The sequence below is a fragment of the Sceloporus undulatus genome, chromosome 2 (assembly GCF_019175285.1).
Source record: "Sceloporus undulatus isolate JIND9_A2432 ecotype Alabama chromosome 2, SceUnd_v1.1, whole genome shotgun sequence".
NCBI lineage: Eukaryota > Metazoa > Chordata > Lepidosauria > Squamata > Phrynosomatidae > Sceloporus > Sceloporus undulatus.
Window position 1 is genome coordinate 211213248 of NC_056523.1, and position 26144 is coordinate 211239391.

General features: G+C 38.7%; 1 protein-coding gene across 5 annotated transcripts in view; it reads left to right on the forward strand.

Moving 5' to 3' along the window:
* SLC44A1 (solute carrier family 44 member 1) overlaps positions 1-26144 on the forward strand; it is a 117586-nt gene that overhangs the window by 53612 nt on the left and 37830 nt on the right. For all 5 annotated transcript variants that reach the window (XR_006102009.1, XM_042450104.1, XM_042450103.1 and 2 more), the window contains exons 4-6: positions 844-980; positions 13523-13616; positions 24098-24267. Coding sequence is in view for 4 of the 5 variants with exons in the window: in XM_042450104.1 (XP_042306038.1) it covers positions 844-980; positions 13523-13616; positions 24098-24267 (401 nt within the window). In the remaining variant the exon portion in view is untranslated. The remainder of the gene's footprint in view (positions 1-843; positions 981-13522; positions 13617-24097; positions 24268-26144) is intronic.

A 26144-nucleotide genomic window follows, 5' to 3' on the forward strand; every position in this document is an offset into this window, starting at 1 on the left:
AAATGCATGAACTGTAGCTCATTAATGTGCTGGAGATCAATCTGCAACTGTGAACAATTGATTAAAATATGTTGCTACTTTTCTGTGTCAGATATGTCAGAATAACTAACATTTCCTATAGTATTCAGTGAATCATTCTGTAAATTCAACACTTACTGTGTTCATTGTCACTAAAATGAATGGTGTTTATAAAATAGTGTGGCCAGCTTTGAGTGTGTATAGGTACCAACTTTAGTTGCTAAATATTCTTATGGTATATTCTGAATTATTCTTAAAAGAAGCTATTCCTAGCCAAATAAAATTAGATAAAAGGTTTGATTGTTCCAGGAGGAAATATATCACTGGAAAATGATAGGTAATAGTCTACTTGGGAGATGTGATGTGAGGTTGCTAGCACATCTTTTTCCTCCATAGTACCACAATCCTTTGCAACCAGTACTTCTTTGTTTTCATTTTCCCTCTCTTTCTCTCCTACTGATATTTATGTATACTGTATGTTGATTCATTATTTAATGACTGAATCAGTAAATCTGTTGTAGTTAGAACTAACAGGTTTCGGTCCTTAATGTGATAGCCACGCATATGTCCACCTTTACATAAGGGATACCATTTTGAATTCTGTAGAAGTGTCTTAAAGAATTTAAAACAACAACAACAGTGTCAAGTATACTCAAGATGCTTTTTACAATGAAAAGGGTTAAATTTTAAGTGTAGAAATACTGTAATGAGATTGATACAGAGACGTAAGGATTTTTTTTTTACTAGTAGAATATTTCTTGACTAAAAGTTTATGTTGTTCTTTTATTGGACTAATTGAAATTTGGCATATCTTTTTTATTACAGGTATGTGTTCTTTTTGGAACCCTGTAATGTAGACCTGGTAAAACGGAAGATAAAATCCATAGCTCTTTGCGTGTCAGCATGCCCACAGAATGAGCTGAAAACTCTGGCTGATGTTCAGAAATTTGCAGATACTAATGGTAAGGCAAAGATCAGTGCTATTTTTAATTTTGACTGGGATTATATGGTGTCACAGTGTTTAGTTCATTAATCAGACAGGACATTAAAAATATACAAATGCAAATATTCATTCCAACAAAATAGTGAGAGTATCATTCGCACAGGATTTTTCTAAGATATTTCCTACTGTAATACATGTAAACCAAACGGTGTGTTTTTAATTTTAAAGAAATCTTATTCATATTTATAGCCATTAAAACTTATAAAATTAATTAACTAAAACACACTTAATGAGTTGGCCAAAACATATATAGTAAATTTAATTATTCAAAGAACAAGTGTCGTAAAACTGTTAGTTGAAAAACTTGACAGAAGATATTAGAAAATATTAGTTAATTTGCATCTCCTGTGCATAATGTTTTCAGAAGAATTTTTACAACAGATTTTAAAAAATGCTTCTCACGACCCGTATGGGGTATAACTTGGGCAGAGCCTCACAATCTGTAGAGTGAAGTATATGCAGTCTGTGGACCTTAGATTTGGTACCCCTGACACAGTTGCTGATTCTATTCTAGGGCTAGAGATTTGAAGGTGAAACACATGAGCTAAATAAAGTGGTTTCAAACTGCTTTGGAGGCAGGGCATTTAGAGGACACATGCCTCCAAACCAGGCAGAAACCACATCGAAGTCATGCTCCGGAGCTAAAAACCAGAGCAAAAAGAACCTGGAATATTCTGATTTAGCTGGGAAAATGTGCACCTTTGACCCTGCATATACCCAACACAAGAGCAGTTCTAAAGAAGCGATATATCCTAACCTTAACCCTAACCCTAAAGCTGCATATAAATGTCCCGATGCAGGACTGCATTAAAAAAGGACGGAGCCGCTGTATCAAAGCGGCCAGGATGGCAGTGCAAAAAAGTGAAAGTGTGACACCTCCAATGGATGTAATCACAACCTACACAAGCCAGACAGTCCAAGGGGGGTGTGGGGTGAAGAGGACATGTGGGAGGGGGGGCGGTTCTCCATGATTCTGCTTTGCCGGTGTTTTACTGGGCACACCAATGCCCAGTACCAGGGGAGGATCGTAGGTGTGACTATGTGGCCGATCAAAGGGGCGGCCATTCAGTGGGATGGCATCTGGGCAGCATGCAGTCCCTAATGGTGTGTTTCTGTGATGGTGCGCATGGATGGTGGGGAGGCAACAAACAAAATTACCAAGCAGCAAGGCTTGATGTTGTGCAGTGCAATCGGGCCATGTGCATTTGGGCCACCTGCGGAGCATCTCATGTGGTCAATGGGGGTTTGAACAGCTTTCAGAAAAGCAGGTTTGAGCTGCTGTTTTCTGTTCTGCCCCTTGGGTGGTATCCCTGTCTCTATACCTAGGTTCAAGCTAGCTACCATGCAGTTCTGCATTATCTGTCACAGCAGTATCATGTGTTTTAGGACCTTCTCTAGAAATCATACTTGACATTTGTTGTTGTTGTTGTTGTTGTTGAGTGTCTTCAAGTCCTTTCCTAAGGCAAACTTAACATGGAATTTTCTGAACCTGAAAGTGATTTGCTCAAGGTCACCTGGTGGTTTCCATCACCGGAGGTGGGACTTGAATGCTGATTCCTTGACATTTCAACTTTCTTTCTACTGTTGTTATTTCTATTTTGATGTCATTCTGTAAAATTCATAGTTTATTATTATGACTCTGGCTTTTTGTAGGAGAGAGCAATTGACCAAGAAGCCTGTGGTTTCTTATGCCTTCTTTAAACATTGTTGTGTCTGTGAGGGTAAAATCCCAGTTTCTGACAGCCAAAAGCAGTGTTTATTGTGTTTGGATGAAGAACATATTCTAGGCCCTTGGATTTGTTTTGTTTTTTTAGCACACAAATAATGTAAACTGGTTAAACTGTCTTCTGAAGGAATAGGCAATAGTGTGACAGTGCCTTTTCGCAGCTGCCCAACCCCCTGTTGATACCCTAAAATCCCCTTTCCCCTTCTTGTAGTATTCCAAAAGTGGTTTTGAGTGGGAAATTATCTGGAAGGTCAAAGTGGATATGGCATTTGGTAGACTTATACTTTCTTCAGTACTACCATCATGTAACTTCTAGTCTGCCAGGATAAGCTAAGCTTGCTGATTGCTATGTGTGATATACAGAGACCACAACAAAGAAGAACATTGGTGCTTACCTACAAATACAGCTTTTTCAGTGGCCATGTCTGTACTTACAAAATATGTTTATCTTCCTACATCAGTGTTATTACTTAGTGGTTACCACTGCATTGGCTGACATAGCACTGAATGATAGCTTACCTGAGCCTGTACATAAGAAAGGTGATTACTGGAGGGACTACTGTCAAAACATCTCATTTCAGAAGGTTCCAGAGTGAGGCCTTGTGTATGTGCAGAGATGCACAAATGGCCACTCGAAGAAGCACAGGTCCAGGTGCGCATTCTCTTTTTGTGTCAATTTACATGATTTCTTTTTTAGTACTTCATTGGCTTTATTTTTCCAAAAGGGTTTGTTGCATGTCCTGTTTTTTATTTCTCATAGGAAATCATGGACATTTTCTCTCCAGAATTTTTTTATATCCTGGAAGAGGGCAAAATTGCAGGTCGTGGGATACCCATGGGATTTATAATGTATGCAATAACATTAATATAGAATGGGTTTTTATGAAGGAAATTGATGACCTTAACATTTCCTTTCATTTATCCCTTCCAAATCTAATTGTGAGCTGTTTTTAATAATTTTTTTCTTGCCTGGCTCTGAAATCAGAAATAAGCTTGGCTGAAAGAAAAATGATCTTGCAGGGGCATTTGCTAGGAGGAGTACTCGGTAGGCATAGAAAAGAGATTTGGGACTTTTTGACTAATTCTGTCCTGTAGGTTTTTTTTTTTTCCTTTTTACTCTCCTATCATCATTATTTAGGATGAATATGCATTTCCTGTGATAATACATAGTTAGTTACATCCTAAGAAATTCTAGCATGGAAACCTCTTAGATGGAGTGTTTGCTGTGATTGCACCCTTTCTGATGTAGTGCTATTTCAGTACTGGAACACATTCCCTTGCTGTATTTTGCTTCCTAAGTAGGGGTTTTTTTTGTGTGTGAAGAAGGTAAAAAATAAGAAATTATAGGAGCGTTCTAGTTCCAAAAACTCTGCTCTATTCATGCAATTTTATTTTCCTATCCTTAAGAGCCTGCTGAAATATTAGAGCAGCAAGATCCTAGAGCACTTTGAATAAAAGGTCATTAGGATGAGGAGCCAGTAATATGGATACATTTGGAAACTCATTAAGTTGTGCAGCCTTTATATATTTCTCATTGATCTCTCTTTTTTAAAGGAGCAGTTAAATTTATTTGTTTTGGAAATACCTTCAGGTCTTTAATAGAAATAACTACTGTCCATATTTATTGATAATGGTGATATAAATACACAGTGTGATATAATTATTATTATTATTATTATTATTATTATTATTATTATTTGTGTTTCCCCGCCTCTCCCATAGGATCGAAGCGGGATTACAGACTAATTAAAAAACCATTACAAACAACAATATCATAATAAAATCCAATAATACAAAAGCTCTAAAAACAATCATGCAACATACATATCCGGGGTAGGCAAAGAATCGATGGTATCAAAAATTACAAACTTCATTCTTCAAAGGGGAAGGCTTGACAAAAGAGGAAGGTTTTAAGACTGATTCTAAAATATAGATCCCTAGAAACCAGTCACTGTCATTACCACCTGGGCAATGGAGTGGTGGGGCACTTATGTCTTCAAGGGCAGAAGGATGCAGAGTGAAACTTTGTCAGCTTCCTATCTCTTACTCAGATAGCCTTGGAAAAAGCACCACTTCCAAATAGACTTTGTGCGCCTTCAAGTCAGTTCCAATTTATGGCAACCTTAAGGTGATTTTCTTGGCAACATTTGTTCAGAGGGGTTTTGCCTTTGCCTTGCACTGAGGCTGAGCGAGTGTGACATGTCACCCAGTGGGTTTTCCCAGCTGAGCAGGGATTCAAACTTTGCCTCAAGGGTTGTAACCCAACATTCAAATCACTACATGATACTGACTCTCTCAGATGGACTGTAATTAATGTGTTTTCTTACAATTAAGTTGTTTTGTCAATGTTTTATTGCTGTGGCTGTTTATTTAAAAAAAAGAATTAAGTTATATTTTGTTGTTGTGTGTCGTCAAGTCATTTCCAGACTATGGCGATCCTAAGGCAAACCTATCAAGAGGTTTTCTTGGGAAGATTTATTCAAAGGACATTTGCCCTTGCCTTCCTTTGAGGTTGAGTGTGACTTGCCCAGGGTCATCCAATAGATTTCCATGACTGAACGAGAATTCAAATCCTGGTCTCCCAGATTCTTAAGCCAACATCCCTACTCTATGCTAGTTTTTCTGTTATTTAAAAATATTGAAACAACCTTAAATATATTAGTGTCAGCTGGAATAGAACCATTGAGTCAGTTGTACTTTTACATGCATTGATTTACATCATTGATTCAGTAGGCTTGATGTACTTGGGAGAAACAGTTGGGCTTAGGTCAAATTTTGATTACAGCATTGTCTGATTGTCCTACTGTGTATTTAGTTTGGCACAATTGATGGATTCCAACAGGTTACAAATATTAAATAAAATGAAAGAAATGAACATGGAACTCCCCTAAATGATTAGCACACAGTATCTGAGAAGGTTAACTGAAAATGTGAAAGAAATAAGATTATTTAGAATCGTCACACAGGTTTATTTAATGAAGATGATAGTTTTGTAACAGACAGCAGAAACAGAATTGCAATTGAGGAATTTACTCTTTTTGCAGTAAAATGGTTCTAGCTTCATATATTTGGTCTAGTTGATATACTATGCAACTGGGCTATATATAGAGGGGAAATGAAAGGCAATATTGTTGAGGCAGAAATTGGTCTCTCTTATAAACTATGCATTCCAGTTTCTTTCTGCTAATTTTGGACTGTCCATTATAAAAATGTTTGGCTGAAGATCTATAATAAATGTGGTTTTAAATTTTACACCTGGGAGAAAGGGAAACATGGAAGGATAAATCTAGACGTATCCTATACATGTCACATTCACAGTGCAATCCTGCACATGTTCACTTAGATATAAGCTTCAGTGTTTTTAATGGTAGTTCCTCCTAGGTAATTTTGCATGTAGCTTTTTCAAACAAGCCAACAAAGTAGTAGCATGAAAGTGGCTTTGATAGAAGGTGTTTGGCCCTGTCGGTATATGCATAAGATTTGTATGTATTCTGTCACTTAGCGTACTGTGATTGTAACTCTTTATGACACAACAATATTTGCTGCAGCAGCAACAACAATTACACCAAACAGATTTCTGATAGTGACATTTGAAAGGGTAAATTAATCCCTTTCAATTTTAAAAGCTTTCTTTCTCCCCCGCCCTTTTTCTTTTCTTTTCTGTTCCTTTTTCTTTCCCTTGTCTACTATGCCAACCTGCATAGGTTTTTAAATTAGCATTAACACGCTAATCCTAAACCAAGGCATTAGATTTTATCAGAAAAGACACTCTAATCTCTCTTCACTTTGTATGACCTTGGGGGCAGCTGCTTGTGCTTGAAGTAAGCGTATTAAAAAGTAGATGCAAATGCTGACCATCAGGACAAATGAACTGTTGGATTGAAGCTGTAGATATAGTAATGAGAAAAAGTAATTCCCTTCAATGGACTTTCTTGCGAAGGGTGACTTAGTTAAATTTTCATAATTAAGGTGATTTGGATCTAATTTATTTAACTGGAAACATTTTGCCTGCCTTCTAGAAATTGGAAAATGGATAGTTCAGGCCCTGTAATTATAGCTTTACAGGCTTTGTACTGTACATATAGTTATGATGAATAGTGGATTGGTTAGACACAGTGGTTATACATTCTGCGAAAAAACTCTGTTATTTGCTTATATACCAGAACTGCAGTCTGTGGTCTGTAGCTTTAGGTTATGGGCAAGCAATGGTTTGACAGTAGCAGCCACTATGGTTTGCCGCTAAATTAAGAATGAGAGGACAGGATGTTAAAACAGCAAAACATGGTGGTTGCTACTGTAAACCATTGCTTACCCATAAACTAGAGCTGCAGACCGTGGTTTGAACTAGACTACAGTTCTGGTATATGAGCAAATGCAGTGCTCTCCTCCCTTATGCAGGGGATCTGTTCCGGACACACACACACACACACACGTGTAAGGGGAAAATCGTGTATGCTGGCACCACTTTGAAAATAATGGGGCACATCACAGTTGTGTGGCCATTCATTACATTGTCGCACGGCTTCAGTGTATGCTGAAAGCTGTGGAAGTGAACCCGCATATGGCGCATGCTCACTGTATATAGTAAACTGGACTGTGTCAAGTTTATTTGACCTTATTTGATTAACCTTTTGATCCAGATCAAAAGGTTATTGGTGATTCAGAGTAGAGTAGTAAAGCCCACTTCACTAGTTACGTCCATTCCATGATAAGAGGAAGGACACAAAGCCTCTTTGTTCATGGGTGAGACATCTCAATCCAGTAATAATCTTAGGATCCCATGTTCTAATCTAACTCTTTTCTACTGTGTGGTACAAATTATGAGTGAGAAGGACTTAGCATTATTTTGGTTCTGGTTCTTATCAGTCTTTAGGTATCCATATACTCCATGTGCTTTTTAGTAGGAACCAGAGATTGTGCTCCATGATCAGCTTGAGAAAAAATCTTAATGTTATCACTCGCAGAGCTGTAAAGTTGCTAGTGCAGGAAATCGAAATGCTTCTCATAAACCACAACTTTCTAGAAAAGAAGTACCCAAAGATTATTCAGAAAATATATTTGGGACAGATTAAAACACATAGGCGGGATACAAACCGCCATATAGTACGTATTCTATACGTACTACGGTTAGGAAGGGGCGGTGCTTCCGCACCCCCCTAACCCTAGTACGTATAGAATATGTACAAGATGGCGGCGCCCCTTCCACATGGGCGCCACCATCTTTACGTACTGGACGCATAGCGTCCAGATGTGTCGCGGCGCCTATGACGTCGCGAATGCGCCAGCGGCGCCTCGCGACGTCATAAAGGCGCCGCAAAAAGACGCTCTGAAATGGAGTTTCTTTTTTGCTCCGCGCGGTTTGGCTGCTGCAGCTCCCGCGCAGAGCAAATGGCGCAGGCGGGAGACCGCCGCTTTTGGTCTGTATCCCACCATAATCTTGGTAATTGCTGAGTTTGCATCTGCTCCTGTCACTGTCATTAGAACTGTTGTGTTGTTAGTACTCTTGAAGAATGAGTCTGTCTGCATACTTAATTGAAAAGTCTAATTACAGGAATATTTGTGAATTAAATGTCCACACCTAAGTTCCTTGCTTAAAATGTTAATGTTTTGGCTGTATTGAAATGGCAACAGGTGCAACACACAAAGAAATTGAGGGATATGTTTGGCTAAATAGATAGAGGAGAACAGAATTAATGGCAAGAAAGTACAGTCAGATACTCTTCAATTACTCCACAGATAAAATCTCTTGGATAAAAGCCAATTTAGATGCCGTCATTGTAGCGGAGTTCGACAATGGGGTGTCCAGTAACTGAATAGGATTACACTGGATCAGTTTCAGTTGGTGAGTACTGCTGATGTAGACAAGCTGCTGGGACAAGTAAGGAAGACAACTTCCCTATCCTTCTTGGCTGGTCATCCAGAGAGGAGATGCAATTAGGTTTCAGCTACAAATATCATTAATGCATCTGTCAGGGAGGGAAGTTTTCCATCTTGTTTTTAAAAAGCGGTGGTACAACCACTTCTTAAAAAGCCTTCCCTGGATCCCCTGTACTTACACAACTGTAGACCGGTATCAAATCTCCCTTTTCTAGGCAAGGTGATCAAGAGGGCAGTTGCCTTTCAACTCTAGGCAGTCTTCGATGATAGAAGTTATGTAGACCCATTTCAAACTGGCTTCAGAGCAGGGTACAGAGTCGAGACTGCTAAAATCACCTTAGTGGATGATGTTTGCCTGAGCATTGATAGGGGGAGTGTTCCAGTGCTGGTGCTTTTGGACCTCACAGCAGTATTCAGTGCCATTGGCCATAGTATCGTTCTGGAACGCCTGGGGGATTTGGGAATCAGAGGCACTGTGCTTCAGTGGTTCCAGTCCTATCTTTTGGGCAGGTTCCAAATGGTGGTGTTTGGGGATAGCTGCACCTCAAAAAAAAAAAAGCTGTTATAAGGCATACCACAAAGTGCCATTCTATCCCCAATGCTATTCAACATTTTCACAATACCACTGGGAGAGATCATCCAGAGGCTTGGGGCAGGGTGCTATCAGTTTGCTGATGATACCCAAATATATTTCTCTGTGACTTCAGCTTCAGCTAAGGATAATGTGTCTCCTTTGAATGAATGCCTGGAGGAGGAAGGTAGTGGGCTGGTTGAGGAAAAAATGAAGCTGAATCTAGATAAGACAGAGGTGCTTACTGTCAAAGGTCCTAACATCAGTTTGGAGGTGTGTCAACTAGTCCTGACTGGGGTTACACTCTTCCTGAAAGACTGTGTTTGCAGCTTGGGAGTGCTTCTGGATCCATGGCTCAAAATGACATCTCAGATAGATGCCACAGCCACAGATGCTTAGTATTAGCTTTGGCTGCTACATCAGCTACAGCCCTACCTAGAGCTGGAGTAGTAGTGCACGTGCTGATAACCTCAAGGCTGGACTTCTACAATGTGCTGTGTATTGGACTACCTCTGTATGGAGTTCAGAAGCTTCAGTTAATTCAAAACACAGTAGCCATATTGATTATTGGGACATCCAGGAGTGATCACATTACACCAATATTAAAATCACTCCACTGGCTGCCATTAGTATGTGGGCAAGATACAAAGTGTTGGTTGTGACCTTTAAAGCCCTACATGGTTTGGCTCCAGGTTACCTTCAGGATTTCCTCCTCCCATATAATCTGCCCCGTGCACTCAAGTCCTCTGGTGGACATCTACTCCGGTCAGCCGGGATGAGGTTGACAGCTACGAGCCAGACGACCTTTTGTTCAGCTGCCCCAGACTGTGGAATGACCTGCCAGAAGAAATTGAACAGCTGTATAAGCAGTCTGAATTTGAAAGAGCAGTGAAGACTTGTCTCTTTTGTCAGGCTTATCCAGATGAATTTAAATTGTGAATTTTATGTGATGAATTTTAGTTGTGGATTGTTTTAATACATATGTTATTTTAAATTGATGTGTGTTTTAACTGATGTTTATTGTTAATTGTTGTTGTCCCCTACCTCAATCCATGTGGAGAGGCAGGTAAGAAATAATAATAAGAGTAATGATCACTAGCATCACCAGGGGGGTGCGGGCCGTGCCTGGTGACACCACAGAAGGGAGGTGACACCTGGTGAGTGCCCCCACTCCCTGCCATGTGCCGTGGCACACGGTAGAGAGGCAAAAAACCTGGCACCACATTTCCCTGCTCTGTGCACCTTTACTTTAGAGTAAAGCTGCACAGAGCAGGGATGGTGGCGCTGGGCCCTCTTCCTCCCTACCCCCCACCTTTAAAGCAAAGCTGCACGGGCAGGGAGGCAGGTAAGGGCCTCTTTTGGCTCTACCCCTGAAGCCCTGCTCCCTGCACTGGGTGATACCCCAGTATGGGACACCACTGATGATGATGATGATGATGATGATGATGATGATGATTATTAAATAAATTTAAATTGTTGATCATGAGGTAACAAGAAATGTAATGCCCAGCTTTAATTGCATACCACTCTTTGGCCTGGTACACACTGCCAGGAAGCCACATATTTTGCAGGCTGGCACCTTCTCCTTCTGGCCATGTAGCAACTGGCAAATCCTCGGAAGTCCAGGAAATTTTACATCCATTTGCATCACAACAAAGACCAATATGTTTCCATCCTTGTGAGGCCACAGGTCTCTTTGTTAGGCAGAGGACACTGGATTTCTGGAGAAGTCTTCATGCTTTTGCATCAGGAAAACTTTAGATGGGATTGAGGTAAAATATGCCAATCCAGTCCAAATTGAAGAAGAAGAAAAACGTTTTATCTTTGTTGGAGATTGAAACCACAAATAGCCATTCCACTGGCTAACTCTTTAGGATTCCTCGGTTGCAGCTATAATGTGGTATCTTAAAATCCAGAAAACATCCAGGGTTAGCCATATTGGCTATTTAGCAAATGTAATCAAAAATCCACCAAACAGTGATACCTTTATTGGTCAGCTAAAATGCACAATATACATGTTGCAGGCTTTCAAAGCTTTATATATTCACAATATATATTGTGCATTTTAGTTGGCTCAGTAAAGATATCACTGTTTTGTGGATTTTGTATATTATTGTACTTATGGATTTCTTAGCAATTTGTAAAAATAATCACATCATAATGTGTGAATCTTAATAATTTGATATCACAGTGTTTAATAGAGTTCTGGTCTGATATTCAGCTTCAGACATTTTACTCATCAACTTAGACTTGAAACTGTAGAAACACCCTTTAAGGTTTCTTTGTCAGTGACAAAGATTAGAAACATTTTTAAAAGGGGGAGTTTTGAGTATCGGGCCATGGGGATGTCTGCAAACCCCACATCTCTATTTTAATCACTTACATTTGAAGCTCTTCCAACGCAGCATAGGCCACTACTATGTATAGAACTGAACTACTGTTTAGAAAATTATTACAATGCCTTCTGTTTTAAGTTAAATGTCATTAGGGCTGAAGGGCGGGGTATAAATACAATCAATCAATCAATCAATCAATCACTGTTTCAATGAATATCCAATGGGGAACAAACAGAAACTGAGGCTATCGAAGCCATGGAATTGTCACTGAGGATGCTGATTTTGTTGTTTTCAGTTCGATTCTCAGCATGTTTGCTTTGAAGCAAGTCTCATTGTTTTCAGTAGCATTTTCTCAAAAGTAAGTGTGAATTGTATTGCAGCCTAGAATTGCTATGGAAAAATGGCTTCTTGCAGCTCTTGGATTTCTGCCAGATGGCATGTAACCCAAAGTTGTTATTTCAACAGAAATACAATTTTGAGAAGCTGTAATGGATACATAAGATGTTTTGGTTTGATATTTCATGGTTCAATAGTATTGTGTGAGGGTCCTTGGCAGAGTCCTTCCTAATAGCCTAGAATTGTCTGTATCTGTCAGTGCTGTCATGTACGTTTATACTGTATAGACAATATAAAAAGACTTGGAAGAAAAAGAAATGTGAAACAATGTGTTTTGTACTTGGCTGCTGGGAGTGGGAGTACCTTTCTTCACGGATTGTGTTTGCATCAGTGACTGTCCATCAGAAAGTGAACAAAAATGCTTTTGAGCATTTTGGGGCCCATTAGAAGTGTGTAGAGGGATTGTCAAGAAGTGAGAGAAATGAGAGTGTTATTTTTGTACTGAGGTTCATGTTATAAATGCTTTTTGATAGCTTGAATGACCAGAAACCTTGCAAAGATTTGTCCACTATCTTCCACTCAGTTTTGATCTCCTGATTTTTCTCTCTCTAGTTCTGTGTTTCTTGGGAGCTAGGATTTAGGACTTTGGCTAATCAAAAAGGAGTTCTTTACAGTTTAGGTTTGAACTACTGTTATTTTTCTTCTGCTGCTCCATTTTAAAGACTTGTATTTTGAGTTGGTAGTCAGCCTGACAATTGTAAGAATGGGTTCTATCAATGAAATTAAAGGAATTAATGTATATCATCATGTATAAAGAGGGACATGTACTCACATAGTAATAATGGCTAGTCATTTTCTACTGAGTAATCTTTGTTTTGAATACAGTCCATGAGGGTTGGGTTTGCTCACTATCTGAAGAGGTGTTTAAATAACTACATGCATATTTTAGATGGTGCTGAAATATACATACAGGCTTGGGATTTAATTCTAGTATAGCTTCAATATGGAAGGATAATGGAGAAAAGCTATTATTTGATAACAGTTACTTACTTACAGGAAGACACACAACATAAATGGGGAGATGGGTACAAGACCTTGGCACAAACCCAAATGTCAACTCTGTCCATACATCCACTTAAGAAGTGTCATTGCAGGACCTTATCACATAACCCACAATAGTAGATACACTTTTAGTTGCTCATCCTCTAATGTGATATATGCCGTCCTCTGTGAGCAGTGAAGGTGCTCTGGGGTTCTCTGGAGTTGTGTGGACTGCCAAATTGTCCAGGGAAGAAGAAATGAAGTCAGAAGTGGCCAAAGGTTACCTTCTGGTTCTGAAAAACAGAATTTTAAAAAATGTTGAACTATGTCATGAGACTTCCAGAAGAAACAAGTCACACAGGGGTAGCAAGAGGCAGAATGAGAAGCTAAGGAATCTGGTGGTATTGAGGGCTGCAAAAGCAGCCTTGAGGGAACCACATTTTCCCCACCCCTCTTTAACATCACGTTCCAGAGCTCTGTTGCACCTGCATCTGGTATTACTGAATGGAATGTTACAACTAGTGATCTTGTTTCTAAGGTCAGTGGGCATACTGTCTCATTTCTTATCAAGTAATATTCTCTGTTTATTTTTCTATTTTTTGTCCTTTAAACAGGTTCTACTTTATGTAGCTATGAACTAAAGCCATCTGAATACACTACAGATTCAAGGGCTGATAAGCTTTGCCCCAAGCTCCCAGTTCCAGAGAGGTAAACATACTCCTTCGTGTCTTATTCTTTTGTCTAAGCCTAATTTTTGTTTATATGACGTTAAATGCCTCCACGGGCATATTAAGAGTTCTGCATGACACCGTAGGGTATGTTGATGGAGTCCCTTCTAAAGACTGCACTTCTTTAAAAAGCCCTTGTTTCACATTTCATATGTTTTCTTAAAAATACATTGAAAATGTGCTATGTTGATTCTGCTGTTACCAATCAGCTTGGCACTTGGCGGAGATAGGCGGCACTGTTAAGTTTGAATCCTATGAAACAGATAGGGAAGGGGTAGTGCTTGGTGCATGTGCATGAAAAGGTTTGTTATTTCTGTTATGATTTGTGATGTCTTTTGTTTTAGCATTTTATTAGAGTGGGGGTTGCCTTGTCTGTGCCCTAAAATTTTGTTCTGAGTTTCCCAGTCTAGAATATGAAAACAAGTCAAACTTATCAAGGAATATTTCCCTTTATATTTATAAAGACTTCTGATACATGCAGTTAACCCTTAAGCTGCTTGGCTGTTATATTTTTGCATAAATAAATGAAATGCTGCATTGTTTTGTTGTATAAAAAGGAGGAAGCGGGGAGAGGGGGAGAAAACTGTTGCAGTACCTTGAAGATTAACTGGTTTTTATTTTAGCTTTCTTGAGCCCAAAACAGATAGGTAGGAAAGTGCAGGTTCTGGCCACTTGCAGGGCGGGGTGTGCAGACCTTCCTTTTTATGCTTCAAGAGACTAACACAGTTATTTCTTAGAAAATTAGGAAATTGGTTTAGTGTGGTTGAGCACCGTGTCTCTGCTGTGACTGTGTCTGAGGCCCGGGACAGACCGCCCCAAAAGGGCAGCCTTCTGGTGGCCTATTTTCCTCTGGAGGGACGCGGAAGCTGCCAAACTGAGTGGCGTCCCTGCAGAGTAAAAAGAACCCAGAAAAACGGTTCATTTTGAGCAGCCAGGCGCACTCGTGGCGTAATCGACGTGCAGCTACATGTATATGCTGGGCGTCACTTACATCAAAATGGTGTCGTCTGTGTACATGGGACACCGCCATTAGTCCGCTGCTGTGCCGTGCTAGGGTAGGGAACTGTCTCTTGGTCACCAAATTTGTATTGGCCTTTCAACTTACATATGTGAACATTTCAGAAATCCTCCATGAACAGAAAGTTGTGTAGATTCCATGTTTTATTCTAATGCCCATTTGCTGTCATCATACTTGATTAAATCAACTATATCACTGAAAATGGTAACAGGTTGTACAGTGCGCCCTTGGCTTACGCGGGGATCCGCCCCCCCCTGCATAAGCCAAAAAATGCATATGCTTGAACGTGAATGTGGCAGCGCAATGGCTCTATACATGTTTGAGCATATGCTCAAATCAGTATATAGCGTGCCCACGTATGACGCAGGCGCACTGTATTGCATCTTTCTCTACTAATTGCAAAATAGTGTCATAATGAAAAGGAAGGGATGGAAATAGGATTCATGGGAAATTGATCATAGTTCCTATTGTAAGATGGACACTGAATTGTGAAATGTGAACAAGTGTTTGCCCTTCCGAATAGCTTTCTTCTCACCTTAGGAGTCTTAGTAGAAACTTGCTTTTCGACATTGGTCAGATACAGTTGGGCAGAAAGGAGCGCCGAGACACCGCCCCTTTCTGCCCCACACGGAAACTGGAGCAACCAAACGCCACGAACTCGGGAGCCCTAAAAAGAACTCGCTCCCAGCGGGTTCTTCTTAGCGTGTATGTGCGGTGCCATTGCCGCCCTCACTCACTATGACGTCCGCACGGTGCCGCCATGCGTATGTCATCATGGTGGCCCCTGTGTAGACGGGGGCAAGCCATGATGGCGCTGGAGGTGTGCGGTAGGGCTCGGAAGCATGCAGACATTCTGTTTTCCAAGCCCTAAAATCGGCCCCATGACGGCGCTTTTTGCCTGTCTTTGTTCTGTTTAATGGAGGACTAAAATGTTTACTTGTTAAATATCAAAGTTCATAGCCTTCAAGCCTGGTTGATATTACATTGGAAGCTAAAATATGCAATTTTCAGAATTACCATTGTCATACAGTGAGCTATGTAGATGTCTAATTAAATCTAACCTCTGTTCTTCTGAGGAGAACAACGAATTTGACACTCCTGTGAGAATTGTCACTAAATATAATTTCTGTTCTTCCTAAGATTTCTTTTTGTATCTTAGGCCATACAACCTCTGTGTGGACAAAGCTTCATATCTAGGCCATGCAGCTTCTGTAGGTAATACAACACTATGAGTGGGCAGTGAGAGCTTTCCCAGCAGTTCTGTTGAGCCTTTAATGCCTGTGGAGTTCTCCTTGTGCTCTTCTTTCCAGGGCACAGCTTGCTCTGCATGGTCCATTTAAAAAAAAATATTAATACATTTTTTTAATAATATAAAACAACATATAATGTGAACTACCAAAAAAAAAAAAATACAGCCAAACTACTATCCTAAAACTAACTCCTGCAAACTACACAAATTAACTACTACACAAAATAACAAAAAGAAGAAAAGGGAAACAAATGACTTCCAGCTTGCTGGCTAAAGACTGTATTTTTCAAATAGATTACATCCTCTAAATATATAATGTGTATTAAAATACATTTCTACATGTTATTCCATTCTACTATTCCTTAGATCCTAAAATTTCTGTTTCTTCCCCAGTGTTTCCCCATAAAATCAACTATCAGTTCCCATTCCTTTTAAAAATAATTTAGTGACTTTTCATTAATCAAATTTGTCTATTTCAGCAAAATCATATACAGTGGACCCTTTTTATACGCTGGGTTTGGTTCCAAGATCCTCCGTGGATAACAAAATCCATGGATGCTCAAGTCCCATTAAATATAATGACATAGCAAAATGTAATCCGTAAGCCTTTGCTAAAAGTTTGGAATATAATTAAAAAAAGGTATTACCAGAAGATCCCAATGTGGCTGTCACCACAAGAAGCTTTTCTAAGTAGATGGGAAAATGATAAAGACTGTTTAAGATATAAGGAGTTATTAAAAATAAATGCTCTAGGTAAATTAGACATAAAATCTAAGGCAGAATTAGAAGGTGAGGGGAAAGACATACAGTGGTTCACATATTTGCAAATAAGATCCAAATTCAAACAGGACAATTCCAAGGAAGGCTTCGAAAGAAGAGAAAACGAAATTGACACGGTAATTTGGGATAAAGAAAAAGGGAAAATTGCAAAAATATATAAAATATTGATATCTCGAGAATTAGAAAAGGAGTATGTAGCTGATAATATGACTAGGTGGGCACAAGATTTGGGGCATACAATTAGTATTGAGAACTGGGAGAAAGCTTGGAAGCAAACAAGTAAATTCACTGTGGCACAAGATCTCAAAGAAAATTTCTTAAAAGTGTCAAATAGATGGTACTACACACCGGTGAAAGTAGCTAAAATATACAATATGGGAACTGACAAGTGTTGGAAATGCAAGACGGAAAGAGGATCTCATTTTCACATGTGGTGGGGATGTGTAAAAATCAAGAGCTTTTGGAAAAAAATACACGTCATGATACAAAAAATTTTGAAATTAAAATTCCCAATGTGCCCAGAAATGTATTTATTAAACATGACAAATTGTATGGGTGATTCAACTCAAAGATATTATTGGAAAATGATACTTTATTTTGTAATGGCAGCTAGATTGTTACTGGCAAAAAATTGGAAAAACGAAAATGTTCCAGATACAGAAGAATGGTTAAAGAAAATAATTGAGTTTAAAGAAATGGACAGGTTGACTATGATACTGAATGGAAAAAAAGAAGAGATTAGCAATTGGAACATACTGGACGACTTTCTGAAAATACATTGGAATTTAGAGGAATAAGTTAGGACCATAAAATGTGGATTATGAAGAGTAATAAAATACATACATACACACACACACACACACACACATATATAGATATATAGACATAACTATATAATGAAAAAGATATAGACTGAATATTGGTAAGCAAGGATGATTTGGATACAGCTCAACGATTGTAATTACGGAAGAAACTGTCATTTATTGAAGATGTAATTTTATTAAATAATTTAATAAAAATAAAAATATATATATAATGACATAGCAAAATGGTGTCCCTTATAAAAAATGGAAAATCAAGGTTTGATATTTGAAATTTATACTTTTTTTGAACATTTTCAAACCGTGAATGCTTGCATCCGTGTATAAAAATCTGTGTATAAGAAGGGCCAACTGTAATTTTATCAACCAGTAACCAGCTATGTTTTTCCATTTTTGGGCATGGCCCATAGGAATCCTAGAAAGGGCTAAATGCCTGAACTGCAGCCACTCATGCACAAACCACAAGGTTGTGAGTTCAGTACCAGACAGAGGCTCAGGGTCTACTCAGCCTTGTATCTTTCTGAGGTCGCAAAAATGAGTACCCAGCATGATAGGGGTAATTGGGTTACCCATTGTAAACTGCTTATGGTATGCTTAAGTGCACAGATAAGTGGTATAGAAATGTACTTGCTATTTTTATTGTGAAGGTGGCTTAGTGGTTAAGATGCTGACTTTGACAACCACAAGGTCTGAAGATCAAGATCCAAGTGCCACAGGATGGAGTGAGCTCCTGTCACTACTCCCAGCTTCTGCCAACCTAGCAGTTCGAAAGCATGTAAAAGTGCAAGTAGATAAATAGGTACTACTTCAGTGGGAAAGTAACAGCGTTTGTGCTGTCATGCTGGCCTCATGACCACGAAGCCACCTTTGTCAACACAGGCTCTTCAGCTTAGTAATGGAGATGAACACAGTCGGACACGACCAGACAAACTTGTCAAAGGGAAAAGAAACCTTTACCTACTCCGCAGATGAAATGACCACAAGGGAAGGGTTGTATTTATTTCTTGGGTTTCTTACTCTTTTACAGGCCCAAGAAATATCATTCTGAAATGCTTCTGTTTTCATGCCAACATTACATTACACATCTGGCTTTTCTGAAGTCTGTATACAATGCCCACCTACACCTGTACTGAGTTATGATTATTATTAAAGGAGGGATTATACTTGAGAAGAACTGCAATTCCATTAAGGCATATAATATCTTTGGATATAATCAACAACCATTAATAAAATAACGAAGAGTCACTCTGATTAAATTCATTATCCTGCTTCTTATTAAAGAAGGGCCAGTCCATCTCACCTATCTGAGCCAGAAGTACTGAAATAGAAATTGGTCTCATGTGCTAAATTCTCAAGAGTCCTATTTTTTTCCAAGACATCATGTAGTAACAACTGACCTCATTTTTTATTCATTATTGCAAAGTTAAATTTTGTCTCCTACACATAAAACCAGGTAATTTCAAATGTGCTAGATAATCAGTCTCCTCACCAAAAGGGAGTACAGGTAATAATAAGTAACTGATAACAGGGGAGATGGAGGCAATGGAGAAAACAAAGTAAACTTTTTTTCAAGCCATATGTATTGTCTTTTTGTTGAGGGAGTAGAGTCATACTCCAAAAGGCTATGTTGACAGTCTTAACAACCATAAAAACTAGTTCAGTGGCCCCAAATAGTATTTGAGTAGTATTCTCACTTGGAGACCTATGTGATTTGAAATTGCTTATTTTCAATATGCAAATAGGAAGTGATGGTTGTTTTTTGAAGTAATTTGTTGGACCTTGGTCTAGTGGGTCAGCCTTAATGTTTATATATGTCATTCTGTAGGAACAGAAAATTTTATTCCTGTTATCTCAGGGATGGACAATGGTAGTCCTCCAGATGTTGCGTTGAGGTTTCCAGCATTATCTACCATTGGCTGCTGGTTGGAAAGAAGTAAGGGAGAGTAATAGCTTTGGGTTAAATCCAGTGTTCTGCACCTGTTGGAATCTCCTTTTCTTCACCTCCTCCATAAAATTATCCACAGCTTCTGAAATCTATCTCTGGTGGGTTTTCCAGACCTCTAGAGCTAGTTTTTAGCATGCAAAGGAGTCTGCAGTGGGGAGAGAGGTTCCCTTCCATTCTTGGTTCCACTGGAATCCAGTCTTCCACTGGGGCAACCACTATTAGTAATAGCAAGTGTATTTCTATACTTCTTATCAGGGAACTAGTACTCCCTAAGCAGTTTACAATAGCTGGGTACTTATTTTACTGACATACGAAGGTGAATGTACAAAGGCTGAATTGACCTTTGAGCCCTCCTCTAGGATTGAATTTACAACATTGTGGCTGCAGTACCAGTACCAGCATTTAACCACTGAATCACCAGGGCTTAGATTCTACCTTCATAATGAAACTATTCATTGAGAACAAGCAACTTCAGGATTTTTAAAATAATTGCATATAAGGACATTTAGTGTGGTAAAATTAAGCCTAGTATCTTTCTCAGTTTTCTCATGATTTTTTGTTTGATTCCTTGTTAAAGGCCTCTTTCTTTCTTTCTTTCTTTCTTTCTTTCTTTCTTTCTTTCTTAATATTCCCTGTGAAAGATATAACTTTATAACTGGGAAAAATTAAAGCGCATGAGCCAAATGCATTTGTGTAGTCCTGGTTCACACAAACAGCAGAAGAGGTAATATGACTTCCTGGAGAGTGCTCCTTTTTACTAGTGATGGGCAAAAATCTTCTCAGCTATGTTCAGGATGGTCTTGGATAATACAGTCGGCCCTCCTTATCCACAGATTTTTTTCCATGGATTCAACCATCCACAGCTTGAAAATATTAAAAATAAATATAAATTCCAAATAGGAAACTTTGATTTTGCCATTTTATATAAGGGACACCATTTTGCTATGCCATTGTATTTAGTGGGATTTCAGCATCCAAAGATGTTGTTATCCATGAGGGGGTCCTGGAACCAAACCCCAGCAGATAACAAAGGCCCACTGTAATAAGTGATTCTCTATAATAGAAAATGGAAAATAGCTCTAAAATTTAGGTTGCTGTTGTGCTCCTGGCAGCATAATTACAAATATGACATAATCCCAAAAACTGTTCCCTAAACTTTCCATGAACTTTCCAGGTTTCTGACACACTGTTGAGCCCTCTTATGCTTACCTCTTTCCTTCAGCCTTTCCTTCATGCTTGACAATTGCGAGATGTAAGAATTGTCTCTGCAATGTTGTCATTCCTCTAGTTCCTTGAACAGTGAAATGGAGGAACTCAGGATCCTTGGGAAATGTAACCTAGATGTCTTACACCCTGAAAACTACATGTCCTGGGTCTCTCTGTTGCTGCTATAGCTGCATCCTCTGGAGTCCTAGGATTTGTAGTTTTATAAGGTCTTTGGTGCTCTCTGTCAAAGAGTGCTAGTGCCTTACAAAACTGCAAATCCCAGGATTCTGTAGGATGGAGTCATAGCAGTTAAAGTGGTGTCAAATGGCATTATATCTACAGTGTAGCTGCAACGCAAAATTTTCCAGGGTCCTTGTAAACTTGTAAAAGCTCAGAAGCGTATTGATTATTCTAAGCCAGAAAAGAATTTCTCATTTAATGTATAATGCCTCTGAAAGCTAGAGACCATCTGTATTCTGACCCTGGCGATTATAGACTTCAGCACTTCAGATTGCAAGTAGGGGACCTTAAGTTTTAATGTTTCCCAGTTGAAAACAACAATCCTACCCTTCGAAAGCTAGCATATTGGGAGAAAGGCATGCATTCCTCCTGGATATATAACTTTCTTTGTGCAGAAAGTTCCGTTTTATTATGTGGAGAATCATAAAATGTGCAGTTTACCATATGGTCCCCACGCACAATCTGAAGTGATATGTTAAGTTATGTGTCAGCCTGCTGTTTGCATGAATTATGCCTTACATGACAGTTCATATGAGACTTTATAGCTAAGAACAGCCTTTTGATTATGTAGAGATGTAGCCTCTGAAAAATTTTCTGGATATAGTAGGTAGTAATTTCCTCTTAATTTGGGGTTAACAGTTAGACAATGGCTATTTTAATGTTTCCTTGCAGGTAATAAATACTGTACGGAGATGTAAGATTGAAGGTAGCATATTCTGTTTTGCTTGTCTGAAGTGAAAGTTATGTGTTTTGAAAAAATTCCATTTGAGGGCTCAAAAGGCATTATGGTCCATGTTTGTTGCTTAACCTGACAAGATAAACAGGAGGAATTGATTCAAAAAACAACTTAGAGGTTAAATGAAAAATTTAATTTGAATATGAAAGTGTGAGTCTAGTCACTGACTCTAATTAAAAAGGCGAATGTCTTGTGAATAAAAAGGGAAAAGGTTTTCTGCATGCAAGGGAGAATTAAAAATAGACAGACTTGACAGTCTGCTATAAATTTTGGCAGCAGCAATGCAGTTGACTGTTGAGTAGGAATGGTGAAGAATAATTAACTTGGGAGAAAGTTGCAGTTAGAACAGTTAGAGTTAATGCCATGTTACATACAGATGACTGGTGTGTTGGGTATTCCTAGCAAAGTTTAGGGAAGGGAGATTTTTATAGAGTAGGATCCAGGATTAGATGCCTGCTGGTAGATCAACAAAGCTGGTAGTCATTTCTTCCTCCTCCTGCAACCCCTTGTACACCCCAAAATCTATTCCAGAGTACTGGCAAACTTTGGTGCCATGTTTCAAGCAGCTCTTTGGGGAGAAGAAGCAGCAACTTCTAGTGTGCGGTCAATGTCATGCCAGTGCCATATTGGGTTTAGGTGATGGATATAAATTGGTGCCCCACATCCTAAGGGGCTCCCGCTGCATCCTGCAGGGAACTTCTGTGTGAGATCTGCATGGCCAATTTCCCCTCCTCCCAATCCCTGATGTTTGAGAGGAGATAGATCTTTTGGTGTGCTGAAAATAATCTTTCTTTAGAACTTCAAATTAACATCCACTCATTTCTATAAATTGTGAGATACAGGAGGGCTTGAAAACTGGGTAAGGGTGAATCCCAGATCTTCCATGGCTACCCACATCTAATTTTTACCATAGGACAGATTGAGTCTCCCTTATCTAAAATGTTCGGGCCCAGAAGTGGTTTGGGTTCTGGACTTTTTCAGATTTTGAAATATTTGCATAACATAATAAGCTATCTTGAAATCGGACCCAAGTCTAAACATGCAATTCATTTATGTTTTGCAGATACTTTACACATGTAGTCTGAAAGTAACTTGATACCTACATAATATTAGCAACAATTTTGTGCATGAAATAAAGTTTGTGTACACTGAACCATCAGAAAGCAAAAGTGGCTCTATATTAGCCACCTGTGAAAAAAGTTTTGGATTTTCAGAATTCTGGAAAAGGGAAACTCAACCTCTATTGGGAAAGGAATTAGGCCTCTGCCCCAACTGTTAGGCAGTATTTTAATAAGGTACCAGATTTTGTTTCTAGCAATAATATGTCAGAATAAGGGACAGTAAAATACATTTCTCATTATTGCTGTGAGAAGTGTCCACATTAGACTATAGATTGATTTTGGCACAGTTGTTTATTGGTAGTTTTTCTGCTATAGTTCTGTGAGTAAGCAGGTCTGAATTGTATAGCCATTGTTACCTACAAGTTTGCACACATACACCAAGAACTTTTCAAGTCTTACCTCTTCTCTGTCTTCTGCCCCCGTGTGCTCATGAATATTGTGAAACCCAGCAGAAAGGCATTTAGTATTACAGTATATAGGCTGTAGCCAGAAGGGACACTCCCCACACACTTACCCCCATTGTGCTGCATATATAAGGCCATTATGGCTTCTGGTTTGTACATGTAGCATAGATGTCACATCTTTATTCTTAGTGCTTTCTGTAAGGCAAGCAGCCTTTATACCAATACATCTTTGCGTTATGCAAACCTGCTTGCTGCAGACTTGCCACAGTCAGTTCTCTCAGAAATTGGCTCAGAGCCTTCATATTATATGTAGTTACAACAGATTGATGCAAGAGACATGCTCTCAGACTTAGGGGAAGGCAATGGCAAGCCTCCTCGGAACAAATCTTGCCAAGAAAACCCCATGTCTTCAGGTCGCCATAAGTTGGAAACAACCTTAATGCACACAATAACAACAAACAACAGATTGAATTAGATGAGTTTTTTGTTTTTAAAAAGTGCATTTTAATTTACAAAAGTGAAAAAAAGAATTAAATAGATAGTTGCTGCTGCTGTTGTTGTTATATTTGTTTATATCCTGCTTTCTCCCCCAAAATTGGGATTCAGGGCGGCTCACAACACAGTTCTGTTTTAAAAGCACAGCTTAAAACCAGTTTCATTTTGGTGAGATGAGTTTTGTTTTGTCTTTGGAGATGGGGTGGGAAGCATCAGAATGTACACTCCACCCTCAGGATATCGTTGTTCTTTAGTAGTGCATCATGACCCCATTAGTCATCTTCATTTATAGCAGCACCTTTACATTAATCTCATGGCTCCTTGTTAAGAATGTTGATGAGGGTGGAGTGTATTGCATCAATTCACCTTCCATTTGTGTGTTGATGTGGCATTTATATTACATAGGAGTAATTTTTTTTCTGATTTTTTTTTTCTTGTATCACCAGTGCACCTATTCCATTCTTCCATCGCTGTGCTCCTGTGAACATTTCCTGCTATGCCAAGTTTGCAGAGGCCCTGATCACCTTTGTCAGTGACAGTAGTGTCTTGCACAGGCTGATTAGTGGAGTAATGACCTGCAGAGAGATTATATTGGGACTTTGCTTGTTATCACTAGGTAATTTTTTTTTCTCGTTCTTAGCTATTTCTGTAGTATGCAGCAGGAGAATACGAACATCTTCTGTTCCTACAATATGAAAAGAAAGCATGTTCAGTATTAAATATTATAGGAGACGATTTTAAATTCAGTTTCTACCCAGCAGCTGAATTAAATGTTCTTTATACATGAATATATGTTGTATGTTATCTATCAGTTATATACAACTAACGTGGGGATTTTTACTCAGTTCAGTGTTGCTGCCACTGAATCCTCTGCCACCTACCAAAAAACAAACAAACAAACCCATGTCCCAGTATACACAGTTCAGAAGGCTTGTAGTTGGGCTGCTGTCTCAATTAATTTGGGTTCAAACTGCTAAGTGAATATAGACATTTATATCTTAATGTCTTTAGGGACTCAAGTTTAAAGTAAGGCTGGTAAACCAATTTTTTAAAAAAATTAGTTGATTAATCATCTGATTTTAGCTGATGAAAACAGAATGGTCTAAGGCATTCTGTGTTCTTTCATTACAGGAGTAAATAGGCCTTTCCCTTTAATGCTGCCTAAATAGGATACCACCTGGGAGCCTTTGTCCTAAGCTGCACTGAGCTCTTTCAAGCAATAGAGGGCCATAATACCTAAACCAAATAAATGGATTTATCAGATACATTTTAGTAAAATTATAAATGATCATATATATAATACAGTTCCGCTGTTGTGTGAAAAGCAGGGAATCTTCCTTCCACTTTTAATAAACAGACACTACCATTCATTATTAGCAGGAAAACATTGTCTTTACTATTTTCTCTCATTCCTTATTACAGAAACACAATAAATCCCCCAAAGCATTGTCAGTCAATCAATAAATGGATACCACAGCTTTTAACTCCATGTTTATGGATGTTTTGCCCCCATTGAGTGACCACATTCTCAATGATTTTTCAGTGGAAGAATATAAATAAAGTTTGTGCACTGAAATAAACAGAGAATGTTGACTGAGATGTACATTAAAATGCAACCTAGAGTGAATATTGCCTGTCTCTGCCATATTGTTCTCAAGGCTGTGCATACATGTGCACCAGAATGCACGTTCTTGCACAGCTTCATGGTGGGACTGTGTACTTTTGTTTTAATGACACCACCATTTTCCTTGACTAGCTGAAGTTAGATAGGGAAGGAGAAAAAAAAACATGTTTACAAAAATCTAAAAGATGCCATGATTGAGGAATAATAATAGCAAAAGTACAAATAGGACAGAAATTGGAAAAGGGTTCAGATTAGTCTTGATATCATTGTGAAGTTAAATTTTTGTCTCAAATGGTGAAGGCTGAAAATTCAGTCCAGCTTTAATTAAAATTGCCCTTCACTAGCTGCCTGTTAAATGGATTAAAGACTGTAGCCCAAATTAAAATTTGTCAACTTTGTGTAAAGAGTTAATTGTCAAAATAATAGAGGACAAGAGCATGAATAAGAACTAATTTACCCTGAAATTCTTAGAATGTATAAACAGTCCAGCCTCCTTATCTGCAGGATCAGTAACAGCAGTTTTATGCTGTTCCGGGGGGAGAAAGTCTCTTTAGGTGCTCCGGTGCAATTCTGTTGTCAGCTTCTGCCAAAAATCTAGCATTCACCATTATCTGAAATTTTCACTCTCTGTGGTAAGTCTGGGAATGTATATCCTATTGATACAGAGGCCAGACAGTATTTTATGGGGAAGCCACAGCAAATTGATAAGTTTTAAATGTAGTTTAATAAAACAAAACTTGCATTAAATTATTCACTACATTGACGTTTTAATTGAAACAATACATAATCTTCCATCAGTATATTCTGTAATGGTATATGCATCCCAATTAACTTAATTTAAATGTTCAACTAAAATATATACAAAGGAG